The following is a 23600-nucleotide window of genomic DNA, read 5'->3' on the forward strand; positions in this document are numbered from 1 at the left end:
TTTTTTCATTTTGATCTGGGCTAAACGTTAATTCAAAACTATTTAAATAAATTCACACCCCTCAACCCTTCAGGCACCCTCATGATTGTATGGGTTCATTAAGTTTAACTTTCACCAAAAGTTCTGACAATCTCATTTAATGTGATGCGGTATCAATAACCCATAGGTATTTTTGGTACTCCACAAAAATCCAAAGTATTTCTCGGAACCCCCCCCGTGAATTTAATAAATTCTTTCTTCCATATCATCAGAAGTTTGTATGTATGTATGTCGACCCTATAATGCTTACGACTGCATATTTAAATTCATTCTACTTATTCAAATTTAAATTAACCTCATTTTTTTTTCGACTTACTTTTTATTCTATTAATCATTTGACAAAACTTCTTCTTCAAGGGCTCTTTGGCTTTGCTTTATTTTGCGGTTTAAGTACAATCGAGGGTACATATAATTATTTCCATTTTTGTTTTATTTTTTGTTTGTACCACATACTACAAAAACAGAAGAAGAACACAAAAGTATGGTTTTATTCATACACAAAATACAGTGACTCCAAGCTTAAATTATACACTCTATTTCATTGTTGAAAATAAACGAAAACTAAATTTAAAACTGTCAGTGTAATATAAGGGTTTATTATAAAATAAGGTCAAGATATGAGAAAAGAATATAAGTAATTCTAGTCCTTGCCAATAATTGAAGCAGAGTGTAGTCTTTATTTTTGTAAACAAACAACCTCATATAGCTTAACTGATGCACGAATCGGATCCTCAGATCAATTTGTCTTTGTATCACGTAACTAAATAGCCTGAATTAATATTTTTTTCGATATGGGACTACATACTAGACTTAAAACTTAATAATGGGAAATGATAAAAATAACTTTTTCGACAAAATTAAACCATAAAAACCATGAAGAAAAGCCCTAATTAAAATACTTTCGGATAGTAATGTGAATGGATTTTTACAAAGGTCAATGATACCTTCAAAGCTAGTTATGAAAATCGTCCTTGGAAAAAAGATCGAGGCTATGTGTTGACAGTTTTGTGTCCAGCAAAAGTTTTAGAGATACATTTACAATAATAATATTCGAGGCTCGATGAACTACTCTGGAGACGGTTGCTATGCTTATTCCGTTCATTGATGCAACGCCGCGATATTGAGCTCCATTCCAGTCTTAATAATGGCAAAAATAAAAAAAAAACACAAAAATTGTTGCAAATGACTTAAACAAATATTCCTTTAGCTATTATTAAAATTTTAGACAAAATAAATTCCGCTTTTCGTTAATCGAAAAATTTTGTTGAAAAATCATAACTAATATCGAAGTTAATTCTTCATTTCAACCAATATTTTTAACTTTTTCATTTCATTTAAAACAGTTTTTCAAAATGTCGATGGATAAAAAAATAACTTTACAAAATCAGACATTTTTGAAATTGAGATGATACAACTCTTTAAAATTAAAATTCAAAATTCGCCTATGTCCCTCGTCTTCTTAACTTTTTAATTTTATTAATTTTCTTACAACTTTTCAAAACAAATTCTTATTTGTAAATAAAAACTGCTGAAAAGCTTTCTTAAATTATAAATATAATTTAAAAAGTTTATTTTTTGGTGAAACAAAGAGATCAATTACTTTGCAAAGTTATACAAATTTGCACTTTTTAAAAGACACTTTGTAAATTTAAGTTTGGTGAAACGTATTTTGCAAAAGAGAAAAACTTTTAAATCCGAAAATGTCCTCTTTTCGAATTTGGGTTTTGTAAAACGTAATTTGTAATCTAAAAGTGCAAAGTTGCAAAGCGAAAGTCTTTAGTTAAACAGGGTCCTGTTTTTCATTAGAAGGTGTTCAACATATAATCAAGGACAAGAATATGTACATGGACATGAAGGAGCAAAGTGCGGGAAAAGAATCAACAGTAAAGATACTTTTAAGCTGTAGCAAGACCACGATCCTAAACATAAGTCAGGAATAGTGCAATCTGGATTGATTTGAAATTGCCCTCTGTTATCCAATCAAATGCACCGTCATCAGACCTTAATGGCATTGTACGTTTATGGTTTAAACTTGACCGTGATATAAGAAGAAAACACGACACAAGACTACAGACATAAAAACATTTATTTTAGAAGAATTGAGACTAATTTGTTTATAATATGTAAAAGGGATTGGACTCAGTACTTGAACAAAAATTGGCATTGGTTTTTTTTTGGTAATGAAATGGTATTTTAAACTTAAGTTATATAACATATTTTCCTCGGCCATATCTCAAGAACCATTAGAGAAGTCGACTAAACATAAATGTTGTTTTATATAGGGCCAGCCATCTAACATTTTTTTTAACTAGTACTTATTTCGTGAATGGTAACACTTATCAGCTCATGTCTGATTTGACGGATAATTAGTTTTATCTTTCCGCTGAACAAATATGGTTGTTTATACTCTTCAACATTGCTGTGAAATATTGCTTGCGATCAACTTAAAGAAGATGCCGGTTTTGCAAAAAAAAAACGTTTTTTTAGATGAAGCTCATTTTGATCTTGGCGGGTATGTAAACAAGAAAAATTGTTGCATTTATGCGCAGAAAACCCGCACTCATACATTGAAAAGCCTACACACCCAAAACGATTCACTGTTTGATGCGAATTTTGATCCAGAGGTATAATTGGGCCATTTTTCTTCGAAAATGAGCAAGTAATGGCCGTTACAGTCAATGGCGATCGTTATCGGGCCATGTTAAACGAATTTTTGTTCAATTGAAGATGATATTGGCAAAATTTGATCTCAACAGGAGGACGCTAAGTACCACAAAACCTAAGCTACACTCAATGTTTTGCGCCCATTTTGAAAAAAAAAAACAAAAGTTATCTAGCGGACCCTTTAGATATCTAGCTTCACCCCGCAACATAACTACGATGATATTTATACAAGTTAATATCAGCTACCTGTCCGTAAAAGTCCCGTCGGTTCAGCCAATAATTTAAAGAAAATTAAAATCACGATTTCATTTGTGACGAGTTTATAAACGGGTTTCATAGATAATGCCAGCAACTTATGTTAAACAAGTAAATACTAGTCTTCATAGATTATCATCACCATTTGGAAATCTAAATAACATACCTTATTTTAAGATTTAGAGTACAATCGAATATTTTATTATTTGCAAATGAAACGAAAATGGAATTCATGATAAATACTTTTTATTTGTTTATCTGTTTTTACTAGCCGTGCCATTTGGGTGTAACACTTTTAGCCTTTTATTAGAGACATTACTAATGTAGAAAATAGAAATATTTTTGAATAATAGATTGTCAAGGAGGCATTTAGTTACCAAAATCTAGCTTTTAACCGAATTCAAAAGGCTATCAATTCGACCATAATGTGTGTGTTTACTGATTTCCTGAAAATACTTGAATCCACTTCCAAAATTCGTTTTTCTTTTCTATGTTTGAATGGGTATACTACTCGAAAGTTTCTTCTAACATCAGATCATGGAGTAATGGGAAATTCGAGAAAAATCTTCAATTTTTAAAGCCTATCTTGTGTCTTAGGGTGTTTGTTCCCTCTTTAATTAAATACTTGTAATACATATGTTACCTATTTGTTTGGATAAGTATTAATATCATCTTTATAAAAATACCTGCACAAATAATTGATAAGATAAAAAGATTGTAATAGTGATTTACTTTAAAAGATACACATATGTTGTCAATAAATGAGCCACTTACCACTGGAAGAAGAATTTTTCAAACCGGACCAGTAGTTCCTGAGATAGCCACGTTCAAAGAAACAAACTCTTTATTCTTATAATATTGGTGCTGATGTTTTTTTTACTAAATCAAAATAAAATATTGGTTGACTCAAATATCTCATGAGCCAATAACTCTAGCGAATTAACTGAAATTTGCGAAATTGGTGTATATTTGTAACAAATTTAACGGTTTTTGTTTCATAAATAGTAAAAATGAAAAAAAAATATTTGTCACCTAGAATCTTTGACAAATACAAAATATTCTTAAATAATAAAGATTTTTACATCGTTTAAAGTTTTTAACATTTGTTAATTAAAAAAAAATCAATAAACAGATTTCATAACAAAACTCTAAACCTACAAATGTTAATATACTTAAAACTACTAAAAATTGTTTTTTAACTCTAATATCTCCAGACTAATTATTCGTTTTAAAATTATTGCATTCTATACAAACTATTGTTGTAGCTATTCCATAATTTAAAAAAGAATCCAGTTGATTTTTTTTCAAAGAAAACAAAAACTTAGTAGAACTTTAAAAAATTGAGGGATGACCGAAGTATCTCGTGAACTTACGTTGAAATCAAAATTATTTGATCATATACAGATTATAATATAGTTTTTAAAATAAATTTATTTCTTTGGCAGATCCTATTGGCAATTATTATAACGAAAAGAGAGAACTTTTTATTTAATTTTTGTAAAAATTGTGTGAATCATTTAATCTGGGTGGCACTGTATACATACTCAGAGTTAAACGTATGTAGTGCCTTTCTTTTCCTAGATCCTTTCGCCGTCTACGAACTTTCTCAATTGATTCCTATCTAGGATGAAGGCTTACATAAAAGAGTATATGTATATATGTAGATATGAACTTTTCCTTACCCCATTAACGTTTATAATGTTGGTTATATTGTATACTAATGAACTTGTTTCCTCAAAACCTCCTTGCCTGCTTTTCACATTCTATTAATTATAGAGCCTCGCACTGATGTACCCTCACTGTATAGGTATACTCTACCCGTGCACAACATCACACTTCATACACTTTGCCTTTGCCTTCCCTATTTATCTTTCGGCTTCTCATCCTCATTCCACTAGTTGATATAGTATAGTGTGTACTTTTATGAACACCAATTCTTTAAGTACCAAATTAATTAATATTAATTACTTCTTATAAAATATAAGCTGGTTTATTTCCAACACATTTTTTCTTTCCTTTTTGTTTCGTATGTGTCTCTTTTTCCTAGGTTTTGTTGTTGTTGTTGTTTTTTTATTTTTGCTTTACTAATTTTTGTCATTTGGAATTGTTTAAATTTGATAAATGAATTAAGTGTTGGAGGTATAAATTTTAAAATATTCTCCTTGTGGTTTTTTGAAATAGCACTTTTATATGAAGTGGCAAAAGGATAGCAGACAAAAAACTTTTGTAATGTGGTTTCAGGAGATGATGAACTTATCTCAGATGATGATGCATAGTAAAAATGGTACATTGTTTGATTTATCTTAAAAAGCGCTCCAATACTGGCTTTGAATGGATTTTAGCCATTTCATACCAGGTAATGGCTTTAAAGTAACATTTAAATGTATTTACGGATTAAAACCGATGTGAAACAAGTTTTGAACGAATTATCAATACTAGTTAACAAGAAAACCAACGCCCTCTGCCTGAATTATCAAAAACTTACAGTAACTTAGTCTTTTTTTTTTACTGTAGAGGTTATTATTACCCTTTAGATATTTAAAGTTTAAAGAAAAAGTTTGAAGAAGAGATACGGGTGCATATTGATTTTTAATTTTAAAAACGAGAGGTATAAACACAGAGTTAGTTGAAGCATTTCAAATCTTTGATGTGCGGTTCAAAAAAAAACTCTATACTTGACAGTACGCCCGAAATTGAGCTCAAGGGTAAACTTATGACCATTCCTAGGAATGCGAGTATTACGGCTGAATCGTTTAAGGAGTAGAATGCAATTGGCTAATTCGACAGAACATTGTTTGTAAAAATATCGATAAAACAACGAAAAAAAGCCGTTTGCTTCAATGTCTTTTAGGTTTAATTTAAAAGAGAGCTTTGAAAATGAAAAGTGACCGTTGGTGATATGAAACATTTTCAGCTATCGTGCACCGAGAAATAACCAGTTTACTTGAGGAATTTTAAACGAAGGAGTAAGTAAAGCAGATAGTTTTTTTTCAGCCGCACTACGTGAATGTGAAATGCTTTTTCCAGGTCAATATTTCTCAATCATTGAACTGTTTAATTTTTCAATAATAATGTGCTTTACATCGGTGTCTGATTAAGAGATCGTATCATCCTTACCTTATTTCTCACACAATATCTACAAATTGTTCGTTTCACTAAAAATAGATATTATTCATGTTCATACTTTTTCGCCCAAACAATTAATATATGAGTAGAAATTTTCTTTCTTATTTCTTCCATTCGTATTAAAACTAGCTTAACTATAAATAAAAAAGGGACCCTATTATAATTTTTTGTTCAATATTTATTAAAATTAAATCACAAACCTAATAACACCCTTCATTTTTCATTTATTTCAGACAAATTGGACTTCTTGGGTGTTTACGGACTTTAAAGCCTTTAAATGGCTAAAACCGAATCCTTCAAACTCCTAAAAATCAATTCCGTACTCATTCCTACTTCATTATGCAACAGACGTCTGCTAAGCCAACAGAAAAACAAATAATTCCTCCTTCATCAAGCTGAATGTCTAATCGAATAACTAGACTATGACAAAATGTATTAAAGCTGAAAGGCGATCAACTGACTGCAGCAGCATCAGGTGCTGCGGCTCACATCTGAGTTGCTTTAATTTGAATTGCAGATAACAGACAACTTAACGAACTGCACGTCTACGGCAACCGCAACACATCAGAAACAAAAAAAAGAAGAAAACAGTTAGAAAAAAACTAAATCCAAGAGGAATAAAAACGCACTAAATACACGCCCCACCCCAGAAAGATAGAAACACAAAGAACGGTCGATGACGACATCATTATTTCTCATCATCCTGTTCATGGTGGCTCTATTACCAGCCAACATAATCAAAGAAACCAACGCAACAGCTGCTGCCGGCAGTGCCTGGCAGTCTGTGGTGGTTCCCGACAGTTCTAGGCTCCTCAGCAGCTCTTTGCTGCATTCCCCATCGGACATTGCCCATCGACTAAGCACATCAGTCATTCGCTCCAATGAGAGAAATCAGCATCAACTTCAACTTCAGCAGAACCCACTACGACGACGACGCATCGCCAGAGCACCGACTATCAATCAGGAATTTTTGCCGGGTGAGTTGCTGCCGCAATTGCCACAACTGCCACCACCTCCACTGCCAGCTATTCCATTATTGGCAAAGCCTTTTGCTGAGAAGCAGAACATCCAGCACCATAATGGTACAACACCTCTGTGCGGAGGCTACTATCGGGCTGCAGCTGGCACCATTCAAACGCCCAACTTCCCGCACAGATTCAAGACACCCATCGAGTGTGTTTGGATTGTTGATGCGTCCGAGATTCACTCGCACGCCGAACCGGGTGCCAATGTTTCGATAGTTGTCTACCTGACGCAGTTGTACGTGCTGGGCGGACTCAAATTCACAGAGTACATGTACTACAGCGATGACTACAAAGTGCCCAGTCATCGGCTTTTCCAACTCACCGAAGACGATGCCACTAAAGTAGCGTGGATTCAATTCACCAGTCAATACCTTGAGATTCGTTTCGAGATGCAAACCTTGGATGGGACACATCTGAGGGCCCTGGATCGACTGTTGGATGTCTATGGCTTTAACATTACCTACGAAGTTGACAGCATTGTGAAACCTTATCAGTGCAATGCTCTGCAGTGTCGATTTCTGGGACATTGTTGGGCCAATGCCAAATACACGTGAGTAGAATATTTTGTATATTATTTGTATTCAGATTTGAAATTTCGACTAAATTTTTATTTGTTTGTAGTTAAGTTTCAATATTCGTATTAAGTTTTTCAAAACTCTGTGGCATCATCATATAAATTTTATAGAAAATGTTTACTTAGTATCGTGACCACAATGAAGTAATGTTGTATCCTAGTTGAATTGGATAATTAAATCTTGCGAGAAAATCCGTACTTTACTAACACACAGTTCGCTTAGTATTTGGACCCTTTCTTATCTCATCATGAGTTGTTCTCTTTTCTACAAGATATTCCAGTATGCAGTTTCACTTCGATTTAAAAAAAAAACATGTATTTTTGATTTTTAAACTAATGGATGTTTTATTTCCAAAGAAAAAGGTTAGCCAGTAAAAACATTAACCAAATGGCGTCGTACCTTAGATTTGGGCGCCATATCCTTGTCATTTAAATTCTTATACTTATTCGCACATTTAAAGCTGTTTAATATCTTCGTTATAGTTTCCATATTTAAAGTCGTGAATGGATTGTGGAGAATTAGTAAAGAGACCTAATCTTTTACGTTGCTCTAAAGCCTAACGTTATTCAACCTCAGGATCGAGGTAATTAATTATTTGTATCATCTCGTTAAGAAAGAACATAGTAATGAAACTATTTCGAATTTTTCGTTACTTTTGTGGTACCTAGAGTCATCTTATTTAAATTGAACGTCGTCTACATAAGCATCTTTCAATTTTGGTCATGAGAAACATTCATCATAGCTCGGTAGCGCATTTTTGAAAAAAGTAAGGTTTAAGATCGAATCATACCGTCACGTTATCGAAACAACATAAAATATTGACACGTTGAGGGTTGAGAACATTTTTAAAAATCATTCTGAGACTTCTACATTTTTCGAGTCTTGAATGCTATAAAATCTGTTTATTAAAGTATCATTTTGAGGCATTTCCAAAAGCCTTATTGAAGATACACGTCACTGGTGATCGACTGGCATGATTTTTTATTTTAACTGAATCATAAAACTTTATAGCTTGGTTTCCAAAATCGAGCTAATTAAAATTGAAATCAAAATTGAAAATCGAGTGAAACTTTATTTTTGAAAACTTTATGAAATAATCGCAGTTTTCAAAGATCGGTTGAAAAAGACAGATGTTGCTATAGACCAAATCACAGGCTTAAAAGATTTAAAAAAATTTAATTGGAAAAACATTTTTCGTGCTAAAAAATACGATTGAAGTGCCTCAACCGGTCCCTCAGACAAGAAGTAGAACCATTTATATTATACAAACATTTTCTAAGTTTCATTTTCTTAAATGGAAATTCTTTCTGTTTTAAACAATTTTCTGTTGTCGAACTGAAATAATTTTACTTAATCGTGTTGATCTAAACTCACTTGGAAATTTAGAAAGTGCTAATACAGAACTTGGAAATTTCCTTAATTTTAACTAAAACATAATAATATCGATTCAGTACTTCAATTTTTATTTCGAATCAAGTTAAATGTAGGACCTATGTGTAATCCTTTCTACAAAAAAGTGTGAAATGCCTAGTTTCAAAGATAGATGAGGAATCAATTAACCCTTCTTTTCGTAAACATTCCGGACTACATCAACAGAATTTCCAGTTGTTTTATCACCGTAAAAGGTTTAAAAAATCACTAATTTGTCTAACAGCTTAAGTTTTTCCACCTGTTTAACAACTGTCATATTCGGCTGACAAGGTGTTTCACGACAAACCAAAAGTCATTTAGTTTTCCGAGCAGTGACTTTTAAATGTTCACCATTTTTTTTTTTTAGTAATTAGCATCTTTTCTAATGTTAACAGGTGTAAGCTTTAAAAGTGGCAGCTGTATAAATAGCGGGTTGTCAAACTGTCTTCATCATTATTTTATTTCAGCAACTTAAGATTATATTTTGGCTTAAACATCTTGATTTGAAATTGAACTAAACATAGGATGAGCAAACCTCTACTCATTTATAACGTAAGCTATTATGGATTTCAATCTGAAAAATCTCGCGAAATACAAAATCTCTTCTTCTGGAAACTTTAGAATTATGAATTATATATGAAAGAAATTTGATTCTAGATTGTTCTCAGTTTTGTCAAACACAAATGGTTTATATATTGTAGAAAAGTGGTAAACGAAACAAAATGTCCATCAATATATAAATTTAATTACCACATTATTCCTTTAACACCACACATTTAGAACTTCTTCTTGTGGTATTTTGAAATCGTTATAAAAATACCAAGTATAGAAATTACTGGCCTTGAGTCAATTTATTCGAAAAAAAAATCGGTCAATATAAAATGTATCAAAGTTTATGTTCCTAGCAAATGACCAAAAGAACATAAAATATTGAAACTTAAATCAAAACCAAAGATGTTTTCCTTAGAATCTTCTAGAGAGTCCCTTATGGGCAGAACAATTTTCACCATAAAGCAGCGAAATAAAAAACATTTATATCTGCTGCGGCGAGGCATTGCAGTTGTCAGATTGTTTTTTATTATTTATTGAATTCCACCTAAAAAAAAGTATAATATTTCATTCCAAGAGCAAAACCCTAACACATCAGGCGCATTCCTTCTTTTTTGTCGGTTACAATTTCTAACAAAAATTTCATTATTACTATTTTCTCTGTTTGTTTCGGTCCGAAATGAATTATTTCGTTGATTTAAAATGGTTTTTCCATTTTTGGCAATAAAAACACTATCGAAAAACTCCATATGATTTTGTACATCTGAAAAACTATACCTAATACAGCTATACTTTCATATCTAGAGCTGGAGTTGGAGCTGAAGCTATAAATGGACTGTCCTTTACACTGTACACAAACAGGAAGAGTATACAAAAAAAGGCAAACAAACATTTTTTCTACTTAAGGTCCTTATAAGGGGTGAGAAGTAATTTTGGCAGCATATCACATGCAATTCATTTTGTAACAAAAAATAAAATTAAAACAAACGCAAAGTAAAAAGACTGAAAAACTTTGCTTTTGCTGAAACTACATTTTTATAACCCACAAAAATTATTACACACAAAGTAATATAATGTGTACATGTATTATTTATAAGTTGTTAGCTGCACATATAGTTCCTGGGATAGTGTGTAAATGGCAAACAATTTGTCGTCGTCCATTCGTATTCCGTACAAACAACCAACAATGTACAAATACTCGACGTACGTTTGAGTTAATGAAACTGGGCTTCCTTCCTTTCGAAATTCTCTCCCAGTTAACTGCCCATTTTGCCATTAAACTTAATTTATTCTCATCTTTTTTGTTGTTGTTGTCTCGTATCGTTTTGGTTTGCGCTTGAATTGCACTGGCACTATTCTGTGGCAGAAAGCAGAAGCAGCACCAAGCACTGCATTCGAATGATATTGGAGCGGACACAATTTTTCGAAACCGAATCAAAGTTCATATAGGTTTTTGAGTTTGTGGAGTTTGGGGTGTGTGCACTCGAATTGAAACACAAATAATAAACTATATTTTTATAGATCCACTCGCTTGCTTGCTCCGTCTCTATCTATGCCTACGTTTACATAAAAATAAAATTTATAATGTTCGATTGCGCTGTAAACCTATACTGCTACTCCCTTTCTGTTTCTGTAGCCTAGTGGTGACAGACTAACATTTCAACTACCTACTACGTCCTACACACAACAAAATACAAACAAAAACAAAAAATAAAATCATCTAGTCACAAAAGTGATATTTCAAAAGGGATTTATTTTCAAACAAGGCCCAAGGGTTTGGTTATAATACAAACCTACTGGCTTTCAAAGTCCAGAATCATAACATCCATGCCTTTTAAAGTACTTTTTACTTTGTATACTGCGAGGAGCGCAAACATAATTCTTTGAGACTTTTTTTTATTCAGTATGAATTTACAGTTTTGTTAGGGCTTTTACGAATTTAGATGAAGGCGCTAACCTGACAGACTTTGTTTTGCCATTTTTCACATTCACGAGACTTGTTTAATTCATCATGTTTCAGTGTGCTAATCAAATTAAAAAAAGTACTAGTACGTTTTAACCCCATTTCATTATATTAATAGCTAAGCGATATTTTTAAAAATATCTACAAAAAATGCATTCAAAAATTTGTATATTATCTTTCGAAAACAAACAAAGCAGTTTACAGTTTATTCACCCAAAAACTATCTTTATTTTGAAAATCTTGATTCTATTTATCACTTTTTTACATAATTTTATCAATCAAAAAAGAGCTAATTGAAATTTGCCTTATTTCACTACACACTTTTCACTTTGCAACTTTGCAAAAAAATAATATCCAGCAAAGTAAAGTTCAAAGTGTTTTTACAATATTTTGCAAAATGAAAATACTCTACTTTTCAATTTTTAAGTATACATTGAACAAAATTGGTGAATCAATATCAACCTTGGGACCCTCAACGCCGCCAGCTACATAAGGAAATGCGAGGTTATATCTGAACAATTTTGTACTCCGCAAATGGTGTTAGAAAGAAATTTATAAATGATAACTACTTGTACTCTGCAGAGGGTTACTTTGCGTAATCCGTGCATAGATGCAACACTGTGGCAGTGGGGTCCAGCCCAATGTGGTGTAATCAAAATTTGTTTCAAGAAACTTCAACACAAATTCCTTTGGCTATTGAATTGTAGTTAATTTTAATTTAAGACGCCACAAATTCGATTGAACCCTTTGTTAATAGAAAACTCTCTTTCGAAACATCATTTCCGATATCGAAGTTAATTCCTAGTTTCACTACTCTTTGGCCACTAAGTTAACCTTGTTTTAATTGGTTTAAATACAACAGTTTAAAAAAAAATTGTTATTGGTATAAACTACGATTTCTTTGGATTAAATATCATCTACAAAATCAGACATTTTTAAAATTGAGATGAATCAACACGTAAATCCTTAAATTCAAAAATCATTTTCCTTGTTAAATTCTGCAAAATTAAAAAATAACTTTTGTTTCTTCTTTATTTTCATAATGATTCCTGTATTATGAATGTCGTTTTCGACAACGTTTCTAACTTTTATTTGGAAAAATTGTACGTTTCTAACTTTTATTTGGAAAATTTTTTTGATATCTGACCTGAATTTTCTGAATTTATAATAAACAATTATGTGGTTAATTAATTTAATAAGACTTTTTTTATTTTACGAGGGACCGTAACGAAATCCAGCGGTAAAGAATCTCGCCGATTAAAACTGATAAAATTAGATTAGATTTTGATTTTATTTAAACATACATTTAACAATAATTTGGTTAAATCAATCAATGTGATGCATGACATTGCCGTCGGCCTGTTTGACAACTAAAAGTATAGCTTTATATAAATACAAAAAAAAGTGCAGTTTATGATTAAAACGCTTCATTTAAAATTTGATGTCTATATTTAAGTGCTGTTTTGCAATAACAAAATCCATTTCTTGCAGAAGGCTTATGATATCAGTATTTGCAAAAAAGTCACTGCCTAGGATAAGTTTTATCATTTCTCTCAATATCGCACATCGTCCAAATGAAAAACATCCTCGCGCTCCTTTAAGTTGCACGGGTTGCATAAAATCGGTAAGTCCTCACGGTGAGGAATGTAGTTCAGATTAAGGAGTTTTCCTCTTAGCCGGAACATGCACGAAATTTGTTCAATGGTATATTTGTCGTGGAATTAGTTTCTTTCCCGGAGATCTAGATCATGTGGTACTGTGAGCTCTAGGCTTGCTCCATGTATTGCGTTCTTGAGGCTCCATCCAGACGAACTTTTAGGCGATATAAAGTTGGGTTCCAAAAGGCAAGATTACTCTAGTTTAGGTCAACATCCACCTGCTCTGCTAGTTCTATCCAGTCCTTAAACCATCCACTTCGGGTTTGGATCGTTTGAATAACTACTTGTTTGAGTGTTTTTATAAATAAGGACAATAGATCCGTTTCCAGCATGATCATGTATGTAGTTTGCCGTACTTGAAGGAAGGTGGAAAATCAGTTTAATGTAAAATGTGAGCAGTTTTTCCACTTGCTCATATTTCCAATCTCCGAGAGCTTGTTTCGCATAAAACATAACTGATTTCGATACACCTTCGAAGACCCTGAATTTACTGGCATGCGTAATTTCCTTATTATTAAAGCATTGCTTCCATGCTACTTTTATAGCTTTCGCCTTAGCAAGTTTTTCATTGAGATTTTTTTCCATTTTCAAGTTCTAAGTATCGCAGGCTTCTAGATATTTGTATTCTTTCGCTAACTCTACTCATTCACCATTATAGTGCCATTGCTCACTTGCACCCGATCTTCCACAACCATTTTTAAAAACCATCACATTGGATTTATTTAAATTTACCACTACGTTCCACCTTTTACAATATTTAGCAAGCTTATTTATCATTAGCTGAAGAATGTCGTCAGCGAAAAGAAGAGCTTTAATGTTAAAGCCTGCGTACTGGTAATGCTGCGACTATGTAATCAATGAAGAGTGCGAACAAGCTTGGACTGAGTGCACAGCCCTGTCAAACTACTGATTTCGTTTGGAACCATTCTGATAAGCATTGGCCATTCCACACTGATGCTTTGGTAGTCTTGTATACATTTTGCAATACTGTACCGAACTTAATCAAAATTCCTATCTGGAAAAGCTTGTAAAATAGGCCATTGCGATCCACGGTGTCGAAAGTAGCTTTAAAGTCAACAAAAAATGAAAAAAGTTTCTTATTTCTCCATGGAAACGAGTCAGCAATCAAGCGGAGTACGCAAATGTGATCGACGGTGGAGTATCCCGATTTGAAGCCAGATTTGAACTCACTAAGCAGATTATTAGAATGAATCCATTCATTTAAACGACTGAGCGAATCGATGTAAATATGACGAGTTCAAAAACGAGATTCCCTGTTGTTTTCTGGAACTTCAGTGCTTTTCTTCTTGAGAATTTGGAAAATCAAGGCATCGCTGAACTGATTTGGGATGATTCCTTCCTCAAAGATCTGGCTAAATACTGCTGTAAGAGATACAACAAGAGTATCTCAACCATATCTGTAGAATTCTGCGGGTATATCATCTGAGCCCGCAGCCTTTTGATCCTTGTGGTTGTTTATCGATATAAACACTTTTTCCTTTGAAATTAAATTATTATTTTTAAAGCCAGGTTTGACATACTGATTCCGAAACTTATTTGGTGCATCTGGGCTTAAAAATTGCCGGAAAATTGTTTTCAGTCTATTTGAATTAAGATCCGGGCTAATAGTAAACTTTGTCCCATTAAGTCTTCGGACCACGTTCCAAAACTCAGACGACTTGTTACACTTTGCAAGCTGATGTGCTTGGGCTTCCGAATAGTCTTTAAAATTGATATTCTTCGTGTGACATGGGCACTGCAAAAGTTCAACCGTATAGCTATGATTTTTTTATACTCCATGTCTGCTAAATTTTTAGCACGATATGAGAGGAGAATATTTCTTATATCTTAAGGCTATTTTGTATGTAAAATAGTTTTTTCTGAAGTTTTAAAAAAAAAAAATTATTTTGAAACGCTTATATACGTTTATTTAAACCTTTATTAGTTTTAGAGAAAATTTTCATATAACCGGTTTAAAAACAAAAATGTCCATTTAAAACCTTGACGCCAAGAGAAAACATTTCGAGCCTTACTGATTACGCCAAACAGCTATTGCTGAAGAAAACCAAGCTCAAATCTCTTTATCTCTTTAAGAGGAGGTTACCCCACGGGCAGAACTAAAATATTACTTATTTACTCTTTTAAAAGGAAACAATTTTTTTTGTATCGGTTGGGTAAGGCTAAGGAGGCACCTTCGTTCTTGTTGATTCTCACTATTAAGAATGGGTTAGTACATTTGCTAGCTTAAATTACCGGAGTTTCTTTTGTTCAAAACAATTGTAGGCGCTTTTACATTCGTTAAGCAGATCTCCATAAGCGGGTGTAAATCCTGAAAATTAGAGTTAAAACCCTGAGAAACCGTAAAGCTGGTACTTTTAGTCAAAAACCTATCTTAAACGCCATATTTTAAGGGCCCCAAGCCAAACCCTATACATTCTTCCAATAGCGGTGTTTTTTTTCCGTGATCCAGATCATATCATCTATTTATTTGCCTTACAAAAAAAAAAGCTAAACCCTGCTTTATGCTTAGACCAACTTTTGTGATGTAAAAATTAATCTAACTACTTCAATGAAATCGGTGCTTCCACCTTAACATTTTCATTTATTTGGAAATAAAATATTTTTGTACTTTCTTACATAACGAAAAGCTTAACATTTATTTATTTTGTATGTATTCGATAATCTTATCGACAATGTGTAACAAAAAAAAAAATTTCGTGAAATTAAGTTTGAAAAAATGCATAAGTATTATTTTTCCATTTTCCATCGTTGCACAAAATGATCGAAACTCCAATCTTAACGTCAAATATCTGGTTTGTGTAATGTTATAAATTGTTTTATTTTCTTGATTAAAAAGTATCGAGAACAGAGATACGTAGGTACTACATTCGCTCACAGACATCAATCATTAAAATGAATTTAGGTTTAAGGTACCTAAAACTGGCAGATATGCCAGAATGTTCAATTTAAAAACTCGGACTGAGTGTGTTCTCACTGAACACACTAATGGTTAAAGTATTGTAGATCTCAGCGGTCATTTAAGAACGATTGTCTTAGAGATGTTAATTTGTTCATATAATTCCTAAGCTTGTTGGAAAATAAATGCAAATAACCCCGACAAAGCAAAAAACGCTTCTAGAAAATCGACAGAAAATAGCTATTAAAAAGCATGGGCTTCTATTATATGTTATAGGAGCTAGTTTAAGGTGTCTACCGACTCAAAGAAAAATTGGATGCCTCTGTTAATCCTATCCAGCAATTAATTCAGCTGACGGAAATTCAGCATAATGAAAAACGCCCATTGTTAATTAGAAGTAACCACAAACTCTGCTTTCCAATATCTTTAGACGACTATTATGGGTTGCTCTTCTAAAGCACATAGTTTTACCATAGCGTGCTACTACCATTTCATGGCTTAACCTTAAATAGACATAATTATGACTGGTTTGATAAAGACCCCGAATTTTATCATTCAACGAATGCAAATTTTGACCTTTGAACCTTCATACATCAAATGAATGAATAAAAAATATCATCAGTTAATTTTTTCCTATCACAACAACCCTAGACTTTAAGGATAAAAATGAATATCAACAATCTTTCTGCTGGCTTTTGATGTGCATATAAAACAGGAAATACAAAATAAAAACAGGAGCCATCTTTTTCTTAATGATAATTATTTGCTAGCTGAAGATGAATTATTTTGTTTTATTGGTGTTGGGTTGTAACTGTGGCCCGCAATTACGCTCTATGCTAAAAGCTAGCTATTAATTTTAACTTGTATTCCTAACCCCTACCTATGTTGTATATTTTCATAGCTTCCTTTAGCAATGCTCGCTCGCTGCTTCGAGCTAGGAGCTTGCTTGGTGCTCGACTGCTCGTTCTACTACTAAATTTATGTGCCTTTTCTTTGTAATTTATCACCTTTATGCCAAGGACTTTTTGTCTATTTATTCAGCTTTGTATAGCGTGAATAGGCGGATAAAATATATATTTTTTCTTATTTCTTTTTTTTTTTTTTTTTTTTTTGTTTATATAAAACAGCATTTTAATTAATTATTCTTTCAACTAAAAAGAAGGTGAACATTTGGTATTTCTTTTCTTTCGTTATTTTTTTGGCATTTTGTATTTTGTTCGTCTTGATTTCTAATTTTTGTAAAGGAAAAAAAAGAATACCTAAGCAAAATGATATACGATTTAAAATTTGATAAAAGCCAAATGTCATTTGTTAACTCCACCGCCATTACCTTCGCCGCGCGCGCCGCCTACGTCCGGGCCTGTAGCCCGTTTTCAGTTCAGGCAACAGTCAGAATTTTATATATTTAATTTGATCACAAAATGGAATGTTAAAATTAACGAGAGTGAATTTAAAATGCCATGATGTCAGGGCAGGTATAAACAGAATTACGAGACATTAAAAATTAAACATGTGTACCTACTTAGAGTAATAAAATTTAACACGCGAACATGCATTATATAGAAAACCAGATCCCATTTAATGGAAGATAAATCTAATTTGCTAAAGTGGAATTTATTTTCCATGGAATTATTATATTTATTTTTCAAATTTAATTTTTATTCAATTGGTGTGGTTCTCCGAATTTAATTGAAATTAGTCAGAAAAATGTTTTATTGAGGTTTACAAAAATTAAAGCATACATTTACTATTTATGCCGTAGATAAAACATTTAGCCACTAAATGGTTGTTTTGATGGTTTTTATATACAAACCATCGGGAGGTAACTGACCAACAATGCATACAATGCAATTCTTGGCAAACTATTAGCCGTTTTTAAAATGTACAGCATTGTAATTTAGAAAAAAAAAAATTGGATGGTTGAATTGACAGCGATTGTTTTTAACTAAAAAATAACCTAAATTAAATTGTTAATTTGTCCTTGTAGATCTCTCGTGTTTTTTGAACAAAATAGTTAATGATTCCAACATTATTCAAATCAAGAACATGTCTGGTACTCTAACTCTATTTTATCTGTGAATAAATTCAAAAAATAAAACAATGCATGCAATGCAATTCTTGGCAAACTATTAGCGTTTTTAAAATTTGGAGTATTGTAATTTGAAAAAAAAAAAATAATTTTGGATGGTTGAATTGACAGCGATTGTTTTTAACTAAAAAATAACCCAAATTAAATTTTAATTTGTCCTTGTAGATCTCTCGTGTTTTTTGAACAAAATAGTTAATGATTCCAACATTATTCAAATCAAGAACATGTCTGGTACTCTAACTCTATTTTATCTGTTAATAAATTCACCATGTCCTGTATCTCAAAAAATGCATGCTGACTTTTTAAATACAGATCATCACTTAATTTGCTGCCAAGGGAGATTAAATACTTCATTTTAAAACTTCAATCAACTCATCGCCAAATGCTAATAAGAATTGGGAATTTATCTTTTCCCAGAATGACTATATTCGAGTCAAAATCAATTTTTACAAATTTTGCTAGTACTGTCTCATTATAGGGCTTACGTTAAGTTATTGCCTTATTCTTATATGCATCTAATTATTCTGAAGATAAAATCAGTTTTTGTTCACAAAATGTTGGAAGTGACTTAGTTCAAAGCTTTTTTGATTGTAAAATAACATTAGTTGCATTTTTCTTGAATTTTTATCAATTTAGTATCACGTCACACTTGACAATAGAAAATATAATTGAAGTCGCTAGCGATACTGGTTAGAAAAAACCACCTTTTTTGCATCTATGATTTAGTTTCTAAGAACCTCGGGTGAAATGACAAATGTTATCGTTCGAAAAATCAGACCGATTAAAATACTTCTAAAACATATTCAGAGAAAATCAATCAGTTCAATCGAACTTACAGCCCTTCTTTTAAAGGTCTTGACTTAATAAAGAAATATTGGATGGCCAAGGCTCCATTTTGTCTCAGAATTTCTTCCTAAAGGATATCTTGTCCCTATCTTCTAATCTTTTGAATTATTTTAAATTTTAAACACTTCACTTGTCCTGAGGATTTGAATCTTGAACAGCAGGATATGATATGCCTATTAAACATTTTAAAGGCATTGTCCAGTAGGGATTTATTAGTCATGTAGAACTAAATGCTTCAAAAACTCAATTCTGGTACCTTTCGTTAAACATAATCTAACTCCAATGCTGCTATCTATTAGCTGAGCTGCATTTTGATCGAAGAATATACAAATATTTTAAAGATTTTAAAGTTTTCTCACCATGCAAAAAATTTTCTACCACTTCTGACCTAACTGTAATCAACAAAACTTAATTCGTCCAAAACTTGGGTCAACCTCACTCATGTCTTGAGAGAGTGCCGCTTAAACAATTATGCGATCAGCTTAAATTTGAGCTAAATTTCGGACGAACGAGATTCTTTTTCCAGCCGCATATTAAGAATGAGTATATCTTTACCTAATCCTTTTTTTCATTCCCATTTTTATAAACTGAAAAAAAAATGTCTATACGTAAAGATTGAAAATTCATGTCTTTTCAACCAAAAATTAATTTTTCACTTACCTAAGAGTAAAAGTTAATGCTTTAAATTGTTACTTAAAAACCGTCGAATTAGAAAATTTTCACTGAGCACCTCTTCCGGTGAATAGTTTCTTCTAGCACCACAGTTTATATACAACATAAAACTGTATTTGACAGCTATATGTCAACACATCACTGTATAGCAATAAACACGTATTCTAAATTGATCCTTTAACACGTTAGAGTTCCTCAAAGCAAACAAAACAATCCTCTGTCATGTCACATCACATCCCAATCAATGTTTTCTAGTTTCCCTTGAACACCACTTTCATCCAGGCTACAGTCAAAATTGAAAAACTGTTAACCCGAAACAAATTGTTGACATCCAAAACATTCCTGTTGAAATATTAAAACCAAGCCATTAGCCATTGGCTACAATCCGTGCATCACAATATAATCTATAATAGTCACAAATCACTTAAACCGATTTCACCCTTGATTTCGCGATATCCTAAAACGAACTTTGTTCACCTGAGACTGGGACATCGATGGTTAACGTTAAAGTACCTTTTCCTTGTCATATCACCCTTATTCAAATATATTTCGCGTCTATTTTTATGTAAATATCCCCTTAAAATATCTCTTCCTGTTTGTGATCCTATTTTAGGAATTGCCACCGTTGCGCCTACGCTGCTGAAGCTGAATCCCCTAGGGTGTTAACCCTTATTAGCCTCACTCAAACCCTTTTTTTTTGAAAATAAATCAATTTCTATAGCTTTATCTAGTTATACTATGTATATTCCTTATCCCATGTCATCTTCACAACTCCCCAGCTTCCTCTCGTCACTATACCCCCAAAGTTCAAAGTCCTCTAACGTTTATTTTAATTCATAAGAAATGCTGCTTCCTAGTGACACCTTCTTCCTCAATAAAACCAATAATAATTTGTCACCTGATATGAAAGAGTGACATGGAATTTTTATATTTTTCTTGTGCAAGGGAAAACACAATTTTAGAATTCATAAGCTATCTGTGTGTGGACCTAGAAGGCGTGATAAGTTGAAGTTCTTCTGCCAATTTAAAATTTCTTTGACGCAATTCAATTTCAATTTTCAACTCACTTCAAACCCAATCCAATTTCAGTTGAGCACTCATGTGCATGTACACCTTTTCTATATGTTTAATGAATTTTTGAAACGGTTTTGACGAACTATTTGTACGCACATGCATGAGAAATGTCTGTAGTTGAAATGATGAAACCAATTGGTCCCTAGGGTTTGATGGCCTCTCGAGTGAAGTCATTTTTCAAAACTTATTTCTATTATTTATTTTGAAATATTTTGTTTATCTGGTTTCAATTTCTTCAATAATCCAAAAAGAGAGCTTTATGTACCTCCAAACCCAAACAGTCACTTGGACACGTTCCGAATCAAGAATTCAAGGGTAAATGACCATAATTCTTCCCTATCCAGTATTATTTTTTTTAACAAATCGACGACATTACTTTTTGGTTGTGAATTTAAAGGCTGACTTTTTGGCAGTATCTCTGACTTTTTGGCAAGTTCTTATCTCTTTACAAAATAACTTCTCATAGAATTTCCACCAGAAGAAGAAAAGTTTGTTTGTCGAACTTGTATCTACGACAAATTGGGATGGTGCAGACAGATAACAATACCTCCTGCTTTTGTTTACCCTCATAAAGCTTTAAAGAAAAACTTTATTTAGTACATTCGAACAGCGAGTTTTGTTGTGGGCTTAAAGAAAAAAGTTGTTGAAATGATATGGATAGGGCATAGGCAGCAGTTTTGAAAAGGCTCTTTGACCTTTTGTGTTCAAAGGAGACATAAAATCGTTTTATGTCAAACTTTTTCCCATATACAATAAAAGTCAAGTCAAAAAGTAAGGATACAAATTTTATGTTAAATAAATTTAATACGGTCAAACCTTTTTTGTTAGTTTTTACAGCAGATAGAATGTTTGTCATGTAGTTAGTTTTTGAAATTATTTACCAAGTGAAGTCACAACCGTTACAAAAATGTAATTATATTTCATAACAACGACTTGCTGTTTTTAAGACATAGTTTAAGTTAAATAAATTGTAACACAAAAACAATATAGCTTATTAAAAGTTGTGTCACATCCGTAAGGTTTTGAAAGTATATTATTTGATAATATTCTCCCTTTTTAAACCAATTCTGGTACTGTTTGTTTTGAAATTAACTTTGGTAACAATTTGATTCTAGTTCGCTTATAAAAAAAGCATACTTGTGGAGTACTGTATGAACTTGTCAAAAATTGTATGATTGATGAAAAGAAGTATTTATTGAGTATAACTTCAAAATATTGAGGTTTTCAAACATTTCGAGATTTCAGTAGTATATCCACTTCAATAGTAAATGTTCACTTTGTTGCAGAGTTATGGTTATAAATCGAATGCTGGGTATAAAATGTTTCAGAAATGTGTTTGTGCCTGAATTAACTCTATGTGTCATATACAATTAAAGTTTTTCTTGTTTCTAGTCAAGTTAACATTTTTTTTTTAATTTTTATTTTCTAACACTCATCAAGAAATCAAACTTACCAACGTGTCACATAACAGGGACAAGTTTTTTTCGTTTTTTATTTGACGATGTTTATTAAAGCCTTTTTTTTCTGGAAAACTTAAATGTGGGATGAATGACAAATGTATTAAGTTTATAATGCAAACACAAGTTTTGGATTAAGTTGATAAATACAAGTTTTATGACGGTTTTTCCCAAGAAGGTCATATTTTTACTTATTAGCGTGTTTTAAATTAGATTAAAGGATAAACTGATTGCTTGGGAGCTTAGTACGAGTATTAATTTGATAGACTCAAGTAGTATGGGTCGAGGTAAGTTTATCACCAAGAAAGAAATAGGTCAAATTCGAGCTTACTGGGATCCTGGTAAAACCATCCGTGTTATAGCCAGAAAAATTAGAAGAAGTTTAATTACTGTACCAAACTACCTCAAGAATCCAGACAGGTATGAAAGAAACCACAAATTAAGAGTCAAGAAAAGCACAATATATCAGAAAAATCAGGCGATAGGGAGAAGTGCTTTAAATTCAAGGCAGAAGCTGGGGTAAATGCTAGTTGATCGACTTTTGTCCAGTAAAGCAGAAGGCAGACAGGCAGACCATATACGATAAAAATAGCCATAGAATTCTGCACGAAATGGTCCAAGCCTTAATTTGGCAAGGTGGAATTGAGCTTTGGCATAACGTCGTCATTTCCCATGAAAACAAAATTAATTAAAACGGATTTGATGGATAAAGCTGCTATTTTCATGATTTAAGAAAGGAAGAAATCTATCTTCAAAAACGGCACAGCAAAGTAGGCGGTGTAATGGAATGAGGAGCAATTATACATATATTACGGGACCGTAGAGCTGGATTTTCAAAGCTCTAAAATGACAGCAATCGCTTTTCCGCAGTTTTTTGAATTATTTGTTAGACAACGATGGACTTTCCAACATGATAATCCACCAATACATACCGCACGGACAAGAAAAGCCTGAATTCAGGGAAAACATTTAACATATTACCAAAGCTCCCATATTCTCCCGAGCTTAACATCTTGGAAAATTTGAGAGGATTGCTTTCAAGAAAAGCCTACGAAGAAGGGCGACAATTCCATAAAAACGAAGCGATTATTGAATCCATAAAACTGTAATGGTCCCAAATTTCGCTCAATTATCTGACAGCACTATGAATTCATACATCACAGGTTACTTAAAGTAATTCAGAAATCAGGTATTTACCTAAACCATAAAATTTGTTGTTATTTCGTTCACTTTAAAGGGTCTTAGAGGTAACAAATTTGCATTTATAAACTTAATCAAAAA

General features: G+C 32.4%; 1 protein-coding gene across 1 annotated transcript in view; it reads left to right on the plus strand.

Moving 5' to 3' along the window:
* Nucleotides 1-6323: 6323 nt before the first annotated feature.
* LOC129954275 (uncharacterized) overlaps nucleotides 6324-23600 on the plus strand; it is a 214844-nt gene continuing 197567 nt past the window's right edge. Inside the window, exon 1 of the mRNA XM_056068118.1 lies at nucleotides 6324-7659. Coding sequence (XP_055924093.1) covers nucleotides 6761-7659 — 899 coding nt within the window. The 5' untranslated portion in view covers nucleotides 6324-6760. The remainder of the gene's footprint in view (nucleotides 7660-23600) is intronic.

Source organism: Eupeodes corollae, chromosome 1 (genome assembly GCF_945859685.1).
Source record: "Eupeodes corollae chromosome 1, idEupCoro1.1, whole genome shotgun sequence".
Taxonomy (NCBI): domain Eukaryota; kingdom Metazoa; phylum Arthropoda; class Insecta; order Diptera; family Syrphidae; genus Eupeodes; species Eupeodes corollae.